This window comes from Uloborus diversus, chromosome 4 (assembly GCF_026930045.1).
Source record: "Uloborus diversus isolate 005 chromosome 4, Udiv.v.3.1, whole genome shotgun sequence".
In the NCBI taxonomy this organism is placed as follows: Eukaryota; Metazoa; Arthropoda; class Arachnida; order Araneae; family Uloboridae; genus Uloborus; species Uloborus diversus.
This window is the reverse complement of record NC_072734.1, coordinates 82,206,519-82,224,737: the sequence shown is the minus strand read 5'-3', so window position 1 is coordinate 82,224,737 and position 18,219 is coordinate 82,206,519. Positions and strand designations below refer to the sequence as shown.

At 34.2% G+C, this 18,219-nt stretch overlaps 1 protein-coding gene across 1 annotated transcript; it reads left to right on the top strand.

Moving 5' to 3' along the window:
* Positions 1–4,231: 4,231 nt before the first annotated feature.
* LOC129220480 (amine sulfotransferase-like) lies at positions 4,232–15,173 on the top strand. The gene is made up of 4 exons (XM_054854900.1): positions 4,232–4,284; positions 5,484–5,742; positions 13,227–13,491; positions 14,636–15,173. Exons 2-4 carry the CDS (start codon positions 5,493–5,495, stop codon positions 15,075–15,077), a joined length of 957 nt encoding a protein of 318 aa, XP_054710875.1. The 5' UTR covers positions 4,232–4,284; positions 5,484–5,492; the 3' UTR covers positions 15,078–15,173.
* Positions 15,174–18,219: the final 3,046 nt, after the last annotated feature.

Sequence of the window (18,219 nt, the reverse complement as noted above, 5' to 3'; positions counted from 1 at the left end):
TTGTTCACAGTATGTTGACTTGACTTTAGAGAAGTTTTACCAGGCTGGAAATGTTTAAACAGAAAATATTGTTTTTGTCTCACTATAGGCACTTCTCCCCTATCTATTTGATCAGGTAAGCGAAGAATATTTTGTTTCTAGAAATCAGCTTAAAATGTTAAAATGCTATGTTTGAGATAATTTGCAAGTTTAATTTTAGAGAACATTGAGTAGATATTAAAAAGCCGCTGTTGGAAAAAGCGAAGGTAGGCTAGTTTTGTTGAGAACGGAACCTCTTTTTAGTTTTACGCGTCAGTGTTTTTTATTCCCCCCAATTCTAACTTGAAAAAAATTTGAAATGTACTTATGTTTCTGCAATCTGCAAAGTACGTCATTGATCATTAGTTAAGTATTTCCTATCAAATAGTACTTATCAGTCTGTTATGAAAATGAAAAAAAAATTCAAAAGAGATACCTTTCTCTTTTTTTTTTTTTTTTTTTTTTAAAGTTTCCTAGGGATTGGATAATATTATATGCATTTGGATTTTATTATATGCATTTTAGTTCAAATTAAATTTAGGCATTTGTTTTTTCCTTTATATCGATGCTCACTAGCGCCAAGTTATGGTTTTTGTCAAGGAAGAAAACAAAGGTTGGCGATATGTGTCAGTTAACCTCCAGAGGGAGCGTTGGGCCGGAACTGCCGCGAATCTTAAAATTCACGACGGTCCTGTATGGCCCAAAAAAGTTAGAAATCGCTGGACTAGAGCAATCCCGCGCTCAAAAGAGGCATGAATAACCCCGAAATTATTATATGAGGCAGTGAGAAGCAAAGGGATGTAAGTAGACATTTTCTAGTTTTGAGTAAAACGGGTTTAAAGTCCTTAGTAGACTTTCATTGAAAAGTTTTTCTAAATCATGCTGTATAACTGAAGCAACCAGGACTACTATAGTACTATCTCTTGTCCCAATACTGAAGAGAGTTTCACCTACCATTTGAAATGGTTATCCCCGAATTTTTAATTTCGCCACTTACATCCCTTTGCTTCTCACTGCCTCATATGACCTTTTTTTTTTTTGTTTTTTTTTTTTTTTGTTTTTTTTTTTTTTTTTGCTTCAAGAAATAGAAGGAGCAAAAGCCAGGCCAGATTTGATGAAATAGAAAATCTTTTCAACGCAGAAATAAACCTGTTCTTTTCTTTTAATTTTTTGCATATTATTCCATTTTTCGAGTAATGGAAGAAAATTAACTTAAAAACATCACATGAATTAGTACCGATTTTCTGGCCGTCAAATTCTCAACATCAAGAGCCTTTCGTTTTAAATTTGACACAGATGACAATTTTGGTAGGGTAGTTTATTGTACACAGAGTTGGGCAAATTTTAATTGCATTGACAATTAAAGATTAACAATTGATTAGTTGGTAAACGTAACCACAACAACTAACAATTGATCAATTGTAATTGTGGAAAATTACAATTAACAATTAATTAATTGTTGATTGTAGTTTACTACAATTGACAATTAATTAATTGTTAGTTGTAGTTTACCACAGTTAACAATTAATTAACTGTTAATTATAGATTACTACAATTAACAATTGTCGATTGTTCTGTGAATTTTAATTGAAACTAACTCATAAAAAATTACTGGTTTTGAACAATATATTCTACAGACGACAGTTCTACCTGGGACGTGGACGCTAAACGGGTACCATATTACTATCTATTTAAATACACATGTTAGCAACAAATAAAATGTTAATAAAATATCCGTAACTTTCAGTAAATTACCACCCAATAGCCAGGGCTAAAGCAGAAATATATGAAATACTCGAGTTGAAGCGAACCATTGCTTCGGTCACTCGTCTGGTCTGCGCTAATTCTTATATTAGCTCCCAGTTTGTTTGGCTTCTTGGCTTCCTTAAGAGGTTTTCCACCTCCAGCTCAGTCTCTTTCTTGTGCTGGGCTAATGCGTGCTTGCACGGAACTGACTAATCTGGCGGTGAATTTCATGTATCAGTAACTTAATTACGAGCAATAAATTATTTACTGCAGCCTATGACTTTGCTCAAAAAACCTTATGGCTCCAGCAAAATATCCTCAAAAAAGGTATATTTCAATTAAAAATTAAATTTTTTTTCCGTACTAGTAAAAGTCCGAAGAACATCTGAGGGAAATTACAGAAATGCATCTTAATTACACGATTTAAAATAAAAAAAAAATAAACAGAGCGATCTCTGAGATCTTACGTCCCCTGTTATGTCCTTCTTTCTGATTTCCCCTGTTGCAGGTTAAACTATAAAACAATGATTTGCACAATTTTAAAACACTTAATTAAAACACAAACATTTACGTGTGGAAACAACTTGCCAAGACGAGAATAGTTCACGCGACGAGCGAGCAATCAACACACAGCGAAAATACGAATTCGAATAATACTTTGAACTCAGTACGCTGCGCTGAACTAATTGATACATTAAGTTAATTGTTAGTTTTAATTGTTTCATAAAACAGTTTAAAAAATTGATTGCAATTATTTTAATTGTGAAAAGTGGTTAACGTACATTAATCTAATTAAATTAATTGCAAAGTATAATTAACAGTTTAATTGCAATTGATTTAATTGCAATTAATTTAATTGCAATTACTTTTTTAATCAGTTAACAAGGCAATTGAAAAAATAATTGATTAATGCCCAACACTGATTGTACACTTGCAGTACGTAGTAGAAAATTAAAAGTCATTTGTTTCGCCTGCCTATTTACAAATATTGGATAATGAATTTCTTGCCTGTTTGCTATGTTAATTTGCTTGCCCATGTTATGGCAATTTGCTCGTCCATGTCATGATAATTTGCTCTATAAAATGTTCTTAAAATTGGAATAGAAAAAAAACAAAATCGAATTTTCGAAAAATAGCTTCAAGGTGCTCACCCCTTACCCCTATGCTACGAACTAATTTTGTGCCAAATTTCATGAAAATCGGTCGAACGGTCTAGGCGCTATGCGCGTAACAGACATCCAGAGATCCAGACAAACTATTAGTTTTCTTATTAGTAAAGATATAAAGACAGTTGTCATTCCTCCCCCCTCCCTCGAGTCCAGAAAGTAAACCCTAGCTACGCTTGTGGGTGACACAATGCTTAAAGAATGCTTAAAGAATTTTTGAAATATTGATAATATTAATATTTATACCGTGTCCAAAGGGGGGAGGGGTTAAGGGTTAAACCCCTCTCATTGAAAAAAAAAATCAATGAATCATTAAACGATTTTCCAAAACGTATTTTAAGTTTTAATTAATTTTAGAGTTAAACTCTGATACAGTATTCACCCTCTTTAATATTGCCCAATCTTTAACAATTAACATTTTCCTCAATTGTAGGATTCCCAAGCACCTTCGCTTCTAAGTGCTTGAAAAAATTAACGATGGATGAATGGTTGAAGAGTCTGGCAATGCTGTAAGCATGCATGAGAAAATTATCTAAAAGAATATTAAACAATGATGTAGCCCCCCCCCCCCCAAAAAAAAAAAGAAAAAAAACTTAGGGGCGGGGAAAATGGTTACTTTGCTTACTATTAGGTTTTTTTATGGTACGCCTTTAGTGTTGGATGAATTAGCCGTTTCACACATTAGAAAAATGTTTCTATGCGAAATAGCATTTTTTTTTTTTCATAAAATTTGTATTTTCATTAAATTTCTGTTCAATGTTATTTGCTGGAAATACAAAAAAAAAAAAAAAAAACTAGCATTAAGTGGCATAAAAGGAATATGTGTGTCTTTTTTTTCCCCTTTTACAAAATGTTCAACTGTACAAATAAGATTTCATTAAAAAAAAAACACACACACACACACACACACACAAAACGTATTAAAAAAAAACCTAGTCATCAAACTAAAATGAAATGAACTATTCAACACGCGTAGTTAGTTTTCCTTTGACAACGTAAGTTACGAATGAAAAAGTTTCAACCCCTTCCTTTATGAAATCCTGGACACGGACCTGTTAATATTATCAATATTTCAAAAATATTAACTGGTCGCTGCCGCGCATCAAGTCTTTCACCAATCAGTCCAGATAACTGCAACAAAAGTAAAATTTGAATAATTTCTATAATCATTGATTGAAAACAGATGAAATAAAGCCCTGAAAATTGCAAGTATAGCCTTGTAACAGAGATAATTTAAATTTATATCTCAACTAAGATAAGAAAAGTAATCTATAAAAGAAGGTAAAAACAGACAAAACTTTCTTTCATTCTTTGATTGTATGTTACATCACCAGTTGACAGTGCTGAACTAAAGGTATTTTTTACTTGCGTTAATAATATTTTTGCTCCCGAAGAGAAGGCGTTTCTCTTTTAAAGATTGGATATAATTTTAAATTTTAAATCAAGGGTACGATCGATTTAACTTTCCATAACTTTTGTGATCTATGTTTAGTTGAGTATTATTTGAAAGCTGGACATAAAATCAGAAATATAGCAAATATAAATCACTAAAATGCAAGATAGAAATTTTATGAAGGGTCCACTTACATACCTACGTTATTTTTGTTGATTGTCCGTTTTTGCCAATAGCTATTTTTGTGAATGTCCGTTTTTGCAATAGCTATTTTTGTGAATATCCGTTTTTGCAATAGCTATTTTTGTTAATGACCGTTTTCGCAATAGGAAATTTTCTAAACTGTCCGCTTTTGTACAATGTTTTGCTGCTCACTCTTCTGGATCTTAAACCGACTGATGACATTTTTTTGAGGTAACATTTTGAATTTTGTTGAGTCTGTAGAAATAATTGCAGAAGAATTTGTTTCCTGTTAAAAATGTCACACTGTTGTTTGTTGCATGTAAATAGAGTAGCTTCTGAACAGAATGTAGTCAACTCTTAGACTTAATCAATTGTACTCACTTTAATCATTTGGTTATATAGTTCTAACGTCTTTAATGTAATTGCAAGCTGGTGGTTTGGCAAAAAAATGTAAATATGCTTTTAGTTGGAAAAGTTAAGTGTGCTGTACATTATGTTTTCTGTTGAAATTTTCACACTTTATTAAAATTAAAAACAATTTGGACCTTTTTTTTAAGTTAGCTGTGGACAAGTTTGCTTCTGTTTACCCTAAACTGCTTGGAGAACCAGTTTTAGAAAGAGAATGCATGTATACATTGTTGGCATTGGCACTTTATTGCATAGTTAGCCTTATTTGAGATCGATATGGTCCTGGACCTGTTTGATTAGAATTGTTGTCAGGAGTCACTTTCTTTTCAAAAACGTTTAGAAGGCTAAAATTTATCTTTCGTTGTTTCGAAGTAATCATCTTTTTGCGTCTAATGAACTGATCAGATAAAAAAGAGCAAAAACATTTTTACTCGAGAATATAAGTTATGAATTCCGGTAAATATTTGATTGATTGAGATGAAATTAACTCCCTCAAGATCAGAACTTATTTTAGCACAGTCAGACTGAACGCGTATCATCCTTTTAGTTTACTTATTTACTTTCTACAGGCATTGAAAATGGCAGAAACTCCATCAGACATGCCACATTCTCAAATCGTGGAAGGTTTGCGGATCCCCACACTGTTTTCGGCTGATGCCTTTCGCTCAGGCATGCGTTACAAACCCCGCAAAGATGACGTCATCATCGCCACCTTCCCAAAGTGCGGAACCACTTGGACTCAGCACGTGGTCGACCTTATTTTTCGGCATGGCGAAAAACCGGCTTCTTCAATAGACGCCATCATGACACCTTTCCTGGACGCTGCTGGTAATCTCATTCATTTTCTTTACTTTTGTTATTTTTGAAATTAAATATCATCAGCCCTTACAGACCAGTGAGTGAATGTACGTTGTCTTTTTCTGGCTGTATGTGGTATGTTTAGACCAGGGTTCGGCAACTTGCGGTTCGCAATTCACATCCGGATCAGTAAAACCATGCTTGTGACTCTTAAATAATAAGTGGCTAGTTATTTTTTTGTATTATATACATGCATTTTTTTTTTTAAACTTTTATCCCCTTCCCCGCTCCCTAGTCCTCCCCCAACCTTTTCCCCACCTCACCTCTCCCGACTGAAATTGCAAAAAAAAAAAAAAAACTTTCAGTATAACATTATTGATTTTTTGTTAAAATAAATTACTTTTAAATAAAAAAAAAACCGCCTTCAAAAAACACCCAGGAAAAGCAAAAAATAACTGATTACACTTACATTCTATTTCCTACCCAAACATAGAAATGAATTTTTTTTTACAATTCCAGTACAAAAATCAACTACACTAAACGCCGAATTATAAAATAAACACTTAGTTAAATTACTATGCTATGAATTATTTTAAATGCCTAACTAATTATATACGATCTCTTAATTTTTAATAACTTTTGAGGTCGGGGCCTCCTATAAACAACTATAAACTTATTTAAAAGTAATTTATTTTTTGCTTTTTAGTGGTGTAAATAACACGGCGAGCGTCTCTGAGACTTCCGACGACTGTGAAGAAAGGCTTTTTCAAATGTGTAACTATGTACAAAAAAAATTGTCTTCATCATTTGTTCAACTTTATCAAAGTTTGCTTTCCTAAAGCAAATGCACGAGTCACTAAAAAAAAAAAGAAAACAAAATCGCTTTAAGTTTAAATTTGTAAAATTGTAAATTTTAGAATTGTAATATTGTAAATTGTAATTTATGTTTAACGATTAGTGTCATGTAACTCGTGATAAAAGTCGCATGTTTCTTCACATGGCCCCACTATAGATGAAGATTAAAAATTCCACTAGAATGAATTTTATGTATGCTTCAGAGAATCCTTAATTCAAAATTTTCATTATCATTACTCTTAATAATATATATTTTTAGTACTTTCTTTAACTATAGGTAAAGAAAGTATAAACCTTTGTTTTATGGCCTTTGTTTATCAATGGGTTTTATATTTAATCGTCTGTGAGGGAAATTGCATGTAATTTATTGTTTTACCCTTAACTTTTCCCCAAAGAACAACTAGGGTAAATCAAAGATTTGGAACCTAAGTTAGACCACGTCTAAGCAAAACCACCACTAAAAAAAAAAAAAAAAGCATTAAAACCGGTTCACTAAGTGAGACAATATACAAAGTTAATAAAGTACAAATCGATTTAAATTTGAATGATATTTGAAGAGTTCCCTCAATTTCATCAAACCTGAACTTGATTAACATTAGACCGCCGAGGAACTATGCTGTTTCAAACAAAAAAAGACTTTTCCTTATCTGTACAGGCAGGGGCGTGCACAGAAATTTTGGAGCTCATCAGAAATGACTTTTCCGGGCCCCTCTCCATATTGTTTACCCCTATATTTCACTGTTCGTTACAAAAATATTGGGCCCCCTCCAGGCTCGGGACCGAGTCAACAGGTGTCCCTCCCCCCTCCCTGTGCACGCCTTTGTGTACAGGTGTCTTCAAGTATTTATGGAACATTGGCAAAGAAAAAACAAATCCGACGAGTTCAGAACCTCTTCTTTTTTTTTTTTTTTTTTTTTGAAACCTGCTAATTAATATAACCCTAATTTTAAATTGAATTGGCGGCATGATGAAATAGTAAATCCAGAATATTGGTCAAACTCCAGAAATCATACACAGTTATAATGTATAATATTAAAGAACATAAATTTAATCGTGGGGGAGGTGTGTTCTGTATTCAATTCCCCCTCAATTGAACACTATTTATATTTAAAAATTGGAATATTAAATAAAGAACTTTATATTTTAGTGCCTAAATAAAGTTATTTATTAGTAAATAAAATATTAAGGTAATTGATTCAACTATTAAAGTAGCAAAATATATTTAATTTACTGCTTTTCTACGCAGTAATAAATACATTAGTAACACAGGTAATAAAAAAATCACCATGCGGCGCAGCGTTGAGAAAATTAAACATCCATTTGCCACGAGAATTAAATATCGTTCAAGAGAAAGCCAAAAGCTTAGGTGTGAAAATACAGCGATCACAGCAACACCACGTGATCATGACGTATGAAATTTAAAGTTTCTTGGATTCCTCCGGGACCCCTTATCAGATCTAGATCAAATTACAATGGGACCATCTGGGAAGTATGCCCTTCCAAACAAAGAAAAAAATTTTTTTTTCAAATCGGTCCAGTAGTGTTGGAATAATTCGAAAACACACATAAAAAGCCGCAGTACGAAATCATAACCTCCTCTTTTGAAGTCGGTAAAAAAAAAAAAACTGCCTAGCTTCTGCTAGTAATATATATGGCGGAAAACCAGAAAAAATTACCCTGAAAGTTTGTAAGCCACCTGAAATTAACCTGGATTCTTTCTGAAATTTTCAGAATTCCCAATAAAAGACCGACTTGTTTCTGAAGTTACTGAGGAATTTTTCAAGGAAAACTCTTATATGTTTATAGTAGCAGTTTTGTTTCTCATTCACCAACAAAGTGCCTAAAGCAAATATGGCCGAAGCTAAAGCAAATCTGCAAGAAAATACCGAACGACTTATTTTCCTGCATTTTCTGAAAAACTGCAATACCCAGAGACGGCTTTCAGCCCTCGTTTACGGATCAGTCAATCCGGAAGGGCCGTAGTTGAGATGAAGGCGAAAAACCTAATTAAGAAGCTGAGTATATCATCATGGGTAGCTAATAATCTTTTCACAAGTTAGAAATCTGCATTCATGAGACATGTATTAAACTTTTTCCCAAAAACTTGTTTTTTACAGGAAACTGGTGGAAACCTTGAAAATCCTAGAACGTTGCTCAGATTTAATAATTTTCGTTTCAGAATTTTCTTACAGTGTAGGTGAAAAATTCCTTCCTGGCTTTGCATTTAGGAGTTATCATAATCCTTTTTTTTTTTTTTTTTCCCAATATTGTTTGTGACACGAAATGTCTTAAGCATTGAGAAGAGATAAAATGGTGGGAGTGAAGACATTCTTTCGTGAACCAACGACCCCAAAGTCACGTGATAGATATTAAAGCAAAGCACTGGAAGAAAGCAGGTTTCTTTCGCTAGTTTCAAGCAAAACGTGTCAACCATGAGTCGTTTTTGTGTCACATGACTTGGAGTCTTAGCCTCTGCTTTTGCTGAGCCAATAATTGGGCTTGCTCTCTCCGTTTACGAATTCCAGCTCTCAAGTCTGAAACTAACAACCCCCAAAGGCTAAATCTAAAAACTTCAGCAACAGCTGTAGTTCAGGCTCTAGCAAGTTGAGGACAGATCTTGAGAGCGTTTGTTTCTTCATGCGGGGGGAGGGAGGGGTTGTTTCTTGATTTTTCACTGTGAGGGGTTGATTTTTCACTGTTGATTTTTCACTTTCACTTCACGGGGGAAAATATTTAATTCGCATCTTTACACACGTGTATTGGCAACGACATGGTTGTTACTATGCGTAGAGCGCAATTTTAATTCGCTTCTTGATTATCATAACGTGGAATCGCGGTAGAAAGATGCGGCAAAGTGCATCATTTGTGACGTCATCAAGATCACGCCTTGTTTCAAAAATCGGACATTTTAAAAAAATAATTAAAAAATGACTGTTGGGAAAATGAAAGTATTTTCTGAGTCCATGTTATTTTTTTTACCCATTCTATCAATTTCAGAGACTAAAAGTAGTACTTTGTCTGAAGGAAACAACCCCATTGAACGAAAAATAGTTCAACTCAAAAAGTGAAACATAGGAATGAGGTTCGCCGAAATATTTCGAACAAAAAAAAAATTGAATCGGACTACTCACCCAAAAGTTATTATGGGAGAGAGGGGACAGACAGACAGACCGACACATTTTTCCCCATCTCAATACCCTACTTTCCAATTTTTAATTTTTCGACATTTAGTTAATCTTTTTTTTTTTTTTTTTTTTTTTTTTTTTTTCCGCGATATTTTCAAGATGCATTAAGCCTTCTTTCATTCTTTTTTCTTCTTTCTCTCACTTTTACTTGGAAAGTAGGCTAAAAAAGGGGAATGGCACAAAAAAAGAGACCGTAAAAAAAAAAAAAAAAAAAAAAAACAGGTTTGAATGTAGTTGAAATAAATTTCTGATTCAAATATTTATTTTGCGATAAGTTACCGCCCTAAGCCAGGGATAAGGCAGAAATACATAAAATACACACCGCCATCAAATATTTGTGTTTTACATTAATTTCACCCCTGGAACGGAAAGAAAATTCTTGCACAATATATCAACAACAGATTTGTCAATAGGAGTTGATTGTAATTTAATTTGAACATTTCATTCTTCAAAGTCAAGCTTCCTATCTGTCATATATTTAGACAAAATCCTGTCATATATTTAGACAAAAGCACACAGATTTTATTGTGATATCTTCCATTCAAGTACACATTGCGCATTGTGGACAAAAAATAATAATAACTTTACGTGTTTAATTTCGGGGTACGCACCAGTTCTTCCAGCAAATCGATTGCTGTGCTTAACTTGTACAGGAACATAAAATCATCTCGGCAGAAACATATCACATCATTCATAATTATCTTCGATTATACGAGCAAGCATTGCTTTTAAACTTCTCTTCGGACACCCACCACACATTTGAATCATATTTTAATACATAGAAAGAAGTTTCTGAACCACATTTTCAGCCTTTGTTCTGTTTTTCTCAAGCAAAATATTGTTATTGAAGTCAAACAAGAGTTTTTAGAAATGATATCGTCTGAAGAAAATCTAAGATAGTTATATTTTACTAATGGTACCCGCACGGCTTTGCCCGTAATAGAAAAATTAAAAGGTCTTTTGGTCCGCCTGTATATTTACAAATAATGTGTGGTGAATTTTCTCGCCAATTGGCTTGTACCCATGTTACGATTCCACGTTATGATAATTTCGTAATTTACTCGTCCATTTTATGATAATTTTGTTCTTAAAATTGGAATAGAAAAAGAACCATATCGAATTTTCGAAAAATCGCTTCGAGGTGCACACCCCCAAGCTACAAATGAACTTTATGCCAAATTTAATGAAAATCGGCCAAACGGTCTAGGCGCTATGCGCGTCACAGAGATCCAGACATCCTCCAGACAGAAAGACTTTCAGCTTTATTGTTAGTAAAGATAAAGACAACTAACATTAACAAGTAAATATTAATATTAACTGTAAAATGATAGAGTTCCGAGCTTTTTTTTTTTTTTTTCAAAAAATTAGTGGGATTATTTCTATTCTTCAAAAACTGGAATCTTTGCATCACTAATGGTATTATTTTCCACGGTGCAGTCCTGAAATTACTGAGATAGTTTATCGTTTCTCCAGGACTCCATAATGATGCTAAGTGTCTCAAAGAACTTCGAATGGAAGATTTCTTTTCTGGGTCATGACTGATTCTCACATTCTAAGAGTGAAAAGCAAAACTGCTTTGCAAAATCAATAATTAGTTTTTTTTTAATTGAAATAAGTAAGTCGGTTGTCATAAATTCAAAACATAGAAAACCTCCACTCATCAGCAGGGGCGGATTCAGGGGAATGTCAAAGGGTCAGCTGACCCACCTGTGACAAGAATTTCATCACGATTATTCTTTATTAAACTTAATTTTTTAGGTTCGAAAAAGTATCAATGGATCAATGTTAGCCCTTTTTTGGCTTGGTTTTGGTTTTGTAAGGTATTTCTTCTCATCTCGTCATAATTCAAAGGATTGACTGAGTTCGTTTACTGGGCTAGGGTTGTTTGGAGTTTTTTGTTTATTTTCAAAAAAACAGTAATCTCTGTGGAGCTTAACGTTTTTTCAGAGCACCCTTCCATCCCAAACTACATGTGTGCCTGGGCTATTTCCAACTACACTTGAACTTTCTTAATTACGATCACGTTTAATACGAAATCATGGCCAAAACGAACATTTTGTTCGTTAAGTTTGGTTTTCTATCTTATTACATCAAAAATTTCACGCATAACACGTACATTAAATTGAGAGTCTCGGCTATAAGACGAACAAACATTTCTGACCATACTTAAAATGTTCGTTTTTAGAAACTATTCATCATTTTTTTAAGTAGTAGAAGTGTAAAAAGAAGAAAATATTAAATATTTTACATCTTTACTAATAATGAAGCTGAAAGTCTCTCTGTCCGGAGGATGTCTGGATCTCTGTGACGCGCATAGCGCCTAGACCGTTCGGCCTATTTCCATGAAATTTGGCACAAACTTAGTTTGTAGCATGGGGGTGTGCACCTCGAAGCGATTTTTTGAAAATTCGATGTGGTTCTGTTTCTATTCCAATTTTAAGAACAAAAATATCGTAAGATGGACGAGTAAATTACGAAATTATCATAACGTAGAACCGTAACATAGGCACAAGTCAATTGACGAGATACGAAATTATCATAACGTGGAACCGTAACATGGGTACAAGCCAATTGACGAGAAAATTCACCATACATTATTTGTAAATATACAGGCGAACCAAAAACCTTTTAATTTTTCTATTACGGGCAAAGCCGTGCAGGTACCACGAGTAGAAAATAAAGCCCGAACATTTGTTTACCTGTGCACATTTTAATTTACTCGGAGCTAAAACTGTTATCTTCCATTGTAGATTGCAACCTATTCCGCGATTGTTGATTATTATCTTCCTTTTTTAATATTTCCCAAACACATTCATTTATAAAAAATAAATGATTTTTTCTGAATGCACTCATTGTTAGTGCACAATGTGTGTATTGGTAGTGATGTTTTTTAAATATTGGTAAGCATTTCTTCGTTTTTTCACAGTATCACTCATTCACGGTTGTTATGAATAACGGCTAATAAATAATTCATAGATTTTTGACATTTCGTATTAACTGAGTTCAACTGTATTTTATTCCTGTAATATCATATTTCAAAGCTTACGGTAATGTGACCAGCCTGTCTGCAAAGAGAAATATATTTTTTGAAAAAAATTTGTGAATATGATCCATGGCACAGACTTTGGTGTGAACAATTTAAGGGGGGACGGAATTTGAATGAATTTTGATCTTCTTTGGGTGGGATGATGCTCCGTAATGAAGGGGTGCGCCATCACTCTTGGGGAATGGGCGGCGTTGCTTACCTGATACTTTTTAATGTGCGAAATATAACGCTGACCATTGGAACTTGACCCCCTTAATAAAAATTTCTGGATCCGCCCCTGCTCATCAGGTAATAACACCAATCACAGTTTCATCCTCCATCCATCAGAAGTTGTTGCATCATAGCCAGACCGTACTCAAAATAGCAAACAAGATTCAACTGTATTAAAATTGTTTTTCTTTGATACCACAATTTGTTCATTTGTCTAGGTGCCGAAGGGGCCGAGAATGTGCCACGACCTGGGTCTTTGAAGTGCCACTACCCCTTCCACATGGTTCCATGGTCAGATGACGCTAAGTACATTTACGTCACCAGGAACCCTAAAGATGCCTGCGTCTCTTTCTATCATCACATGAAGAACATTTCTGGAATTGGAGTTTCTGAAAGTTTCGACTCTTTCTTCGACCGTTTCATTGCTGGAAATGTTGACTACGGAGATTATTTTGATCATCTCCTCGGGTGGTATAAGCACAGGTCAGCAGTTTTCCCGCAGTTCCATCGTTTCAAGTATCTTTTAAAATCAAGTCGCAAATAATTTGAGTTTTCTTTATTCTTATTTTTGCATATAACTTTATATCCTTCTGCACTTTGGATCAATTGATAGTGTTTAGTATCATCTTATTTTCGGAGCTATAGTTTTTATTCTTAATTACTTCTAGTAACTATTATGATCTGAGCCGCTCTTAATGGATATACCTAAAATGCCCCACTTGCCAGCGTTTGAAATGTAGCAATGTCAGATGTGGTCGATGTCTTGCAAAATGTGAAGTTTCGTAAGCAGAAATATGTATATTATTCAATGATTTCTTTGTCCTGTACAACAAACATATTAGATCACTGCTGTATTCACGAGCGTATCCAATGGAGATCGAGAGATATATATTCCCCTTTGAAACAAAAAATGTTCCCGTTTTGACTAAAAGACTAAAACTAACCATAAAGTGTCCGTTTACCACGAGAACACACTTGGCTCCGCCTTCGTCACGTGGAATCCCACGCAAAAGCAGCAGTTTTTAAAATTTAAGAACAATAAAAGTAACAGTAGTTAAGAGAAGTAAGGGGCGTAATAAAGGACTTGTGTCCTCATAGAGCAAGCAACCGGTTGCACCAGTTGTTTGATTTGATGAAGTCAGTGGTTGATTTGATAATGTCGCGTCGCGGCGTGGGTCCACGGGATGTTTTCATTAGCTTTTATTAACTGGTAGCTCTGTTAGAGCACGCTGGTTAGTCACCGGTTAACCATGGTTGACCGGTTGCTCTATGCGAATATAAGCTACGATTTTTTTCCATACGTTTAAATGCGGCCAAAGTTAAGGTTGTCTGGTTGTCTTATTATTTACAAGCGCGGTGTGTTTACCGGTCAGCCACGGCGCTAAACTGAACTCTGCGTTCGAGAAGGCTGGACCAAGTGCCATTTAGCGGTGAACGCACAAAAAACCTCTTCGATTTCTTTTTTTTTTTTTTTTTTTTTCTGGCTATGCCGTTGGTATCTATCGACACAGTTGAGAGGTTCAGTTAAATTTGAATTTCAACTCCTCACTCAATGAACTAAAACTCTTTGAAATCTATTTCGAAACAATAAAACATTTTAGTATATTAACTCTTTTTGCTTTTTCAGGAACGATCCGAACGTGCTTTTTATGACGTACGAAGAGATGAAAAAAGACATTAAAGCAGCAATTTTAAAAATTGCTTCTTTTATGGATGATAAATTATACGCCGAGCCGTTACGCAGTGATCCGGAAAAACTCGAAAATATTGTTAAGTATAGTAGTGTAAAGCATATGAAAGAATCGGTGAATAAGGCAATGGAGGACATGTTTAACACTCCAAAGGAAGAAGCCCTGAAATCTAATATGCCAGAACCAATGAAAAAGCTGATAGCCACTCGAAACACGAGCGAGAAACATAATCCTAATACAGGTAACTTCGTTCGTAAAGGAATTGTGGGCGATTGGCGCAACCACTTTTCCGAAGAACAAAGTAAACGCATGGATGAAAAATTCGCTGAAAGAACAAAAGGCACTGAGATTGCAAATTGGTGGAAGGAATATATGTAAGTCAGGCATTCAATAAAAGTAATACTGAGTGAAATTAACTATCTTCAATCAACAAAATTCTCCATATTTTTTCTAAAAATAAAAATACAAACTTTTTCTGAATGTTTGTTTGTTTTATTGTTTAATATAAACGCGATTTGAAGCCTTGGGTGAGCTTTCATACGTTTGTACTTACATTTGTGTTTAAACGTAATTTAGTCAAATGAAAATTTAGTCAAACCTATATTCATGGTTTTTATTTTACATAAAAAATTTTATCATCATGGACAAAGGAGGGGGGGAGAGCAATTGCATTTTTAAAAGCTTAGAATTGAATGTTTTGCTTTTTTTTTTTTTTTTTTTAAATAAAATTTCAAACACTCGAAATGCTAAAAATCAAAGTTGTACGCATCTCTTCTTTCCTTGAACAATCTTCCATTTACTACTAAAAAGGTAATTTTTTGCGGGATCGATCATTGTACCAGAAGGACGTAAGTCACATTAAGATAATTTTACAGGAGAGGGGAAAAACTTTTTTTTTCTGGAGCATGAAAAGACTAAAAAACGCGCGGTTCTTTTAACCCTAGTAAAATATTGGCGTCATTAGCTCAACCCCTGTTTGAGCTATTGAAACCAAAATTGAATCAGCACCTGTACCTGTTAGGGGCAACATATGGACCAAATTTTGTTTGATTCCGCCAGTTACTTCCTGGGGAAAGCAGGTAAGCATAACTCAAAAAACACCCCATTGCTCCACCCTCCTTGGAGAAATTCGAGCGAAAAACCAATGAACACAAGTTCACATAGGGGCACATATGTGTGCCGAATTTCGTTCGATTTCATGCGGTAGTTTTTGCTGTAGAGCGGTCACAAAAAACTGGTCACACACATGTGTGACACACACACACACACACACACACACACACACACACACATACGCACACACACACACACACACATTTTCCAAAAATGGTCGAAATGTTCTCAACACACCTCAAAACGTTCAAATCTTTCAAAATTCGAAAATTTGCACAAATTCAATACTTTATTCTACATATTAGATATAGAAGAAAGTAATAAAAATCTTTGATGGACGTCAAACAGGAAGTTTCAGTGTAACTGACCCTTTTCTAACAACATTTTTTGTTTTGAAATTTTACGTAAGAATAGCGGGAGAGTTTTGAAAAATCTAACGTACCCTTACATGGAGTAGAGTGTGGAGGGAGGTCGAAAATTGCCAGAATCATCCTTACGTAATTCATGAATGGCCTTCAACGTATAAACAGTCTGTGACAGGCATAATCCAGGAACGGCAAAGGGGAAAATAAATTTTCCACTTGTTCCAAATTAGTTTCTAAAAGTTTCAAAAAATTGCAATGAATGCTTATGTATTTATCAGAAAGCATTCATAATGTCTTATGCAAATAATACAACAGAATATTGAGAGAGTATTTCATTTAAAATAAAACACACGATTGCAATATTTACTGTCTAAATTTTATTTAGAACAAAAAACCAGAAACAAGGACTTCCTGTTTATCAGAAATAAACTATACAAATTATTCGTTTTTAATTATTTGAGTACACAAACCAGAATCATAAATCCATAATCACGGATCTGCCCATCCCTCCAAGAGCACCGCCTCAAATGATACGTAGTCCCCCCCCCCCCCTCTCGTGGACACCTCGAATAACTGATGATAATTCATACAAAAAAAAAGTCACCAATAGATACAATTTTGCTTACAGTTTCACTGACCCTTAAATAGTAAACTGAATTGTATTTCCCTACGAATAGCATTCATCCGACGATGTAATATTATTAGTATGAAGCTTAATTCAAGTGAGAAAGAAATTCCAACATGAATTGAGGTAGTGAAAAGCAAAGAGATGTAAGTGGACATTTTCAAGTTTTGAGTAAAATGTGTTAAAAGATAACGTCCTAGATAGGCTTTCATTGAATTTTTTTATAAATCACACTGTACAGCATTACCTACCAGGGCTACTAATTCTATCTCTTGCCCGTAAACAAACGAGAGGTTCACTTTCTATTTGTACTGGTTATCTCCAAATTTTTAATTTTGCCACTTACATACTTTTGCTTTTCACTGCTTCTCAATTAGCTTTTTGGAAAAAAAACTTAATGAGATCACAAGGATCTGTAAAGATACGAACATCTATATTAAGTATTTTATGAGGTCAAATCATCAAATGAAAATAGTGATAATGATAATTGGTTGCTACAATTAAAAAATTACTTTTCAGAGAAAACGAAAACACAATTTGTGCAAAGTCATCTGACTATACCATTTTTCTTTTGTCAATTATTATTCGTTTCAGCAAACAAATTGTTCTAATATTGTATGCGTTTGCATACTGGTTTTATTCGTATCCAATTTTATAAATATTTCTTTCCAATAACAGTATAGAACATGATTAATCTGGACCAGTGGTTGGAAGTAGCGCGCTACAAGTAGCGACGCTACTGTAGTAGCTACATTTTTTAGTAGTTTGTAGTGTAGCGTACTACTTTTTTAAAAAAGTAGAGTAGCGAGTAGTTCGCTACAAAAAAAAGTAGTTTGTAGCGATTTCTGGAAACTACTTTTGAATCAAGTTTTAAAAAAACGCATTTTCAAACGAATCTGACTGATGCAAGTCTTACGCGAGTAAAAAGTTGCACCAATCAGATTCGTAAGACTGAAAAATTCGAGCTGACCTCTAACATATAATTTTGACGTCATGTGTTGTATCTGTATGACGTCATTACTTTGTTTGGCATAAAAACTTTCACATTTTCCCAATATTCGCCTTGAATAGAGCATGGCTTAAAAAGAAAGAAACGAGTTTTTTCCCATTTCCTGCAAACTTTGACCGTTAAGCAAAAAGCTTTCGGTATTAATGCCATTTGCACATGCAGTCGAACTTAATATTTAGTACCCAAGAAAGAAGGTGATATAAGCCCTGCGCTTCCGTTAAGAAAATTTTCGTGTAGCCGGTGAGGAATTCGTGTCAGCTGCAAAATTCGTTCCTCGAGTAAAACTCGCTCTATATAGACATTTCGCGTTAGTCGAATTGCGTTGTAGCCCTAGTCCACTGTTGTTAAAAATTGCACATTGAAGTAAAGTAATCATTTTTAGTTATGTTTCATGTTTCGGATAATTAG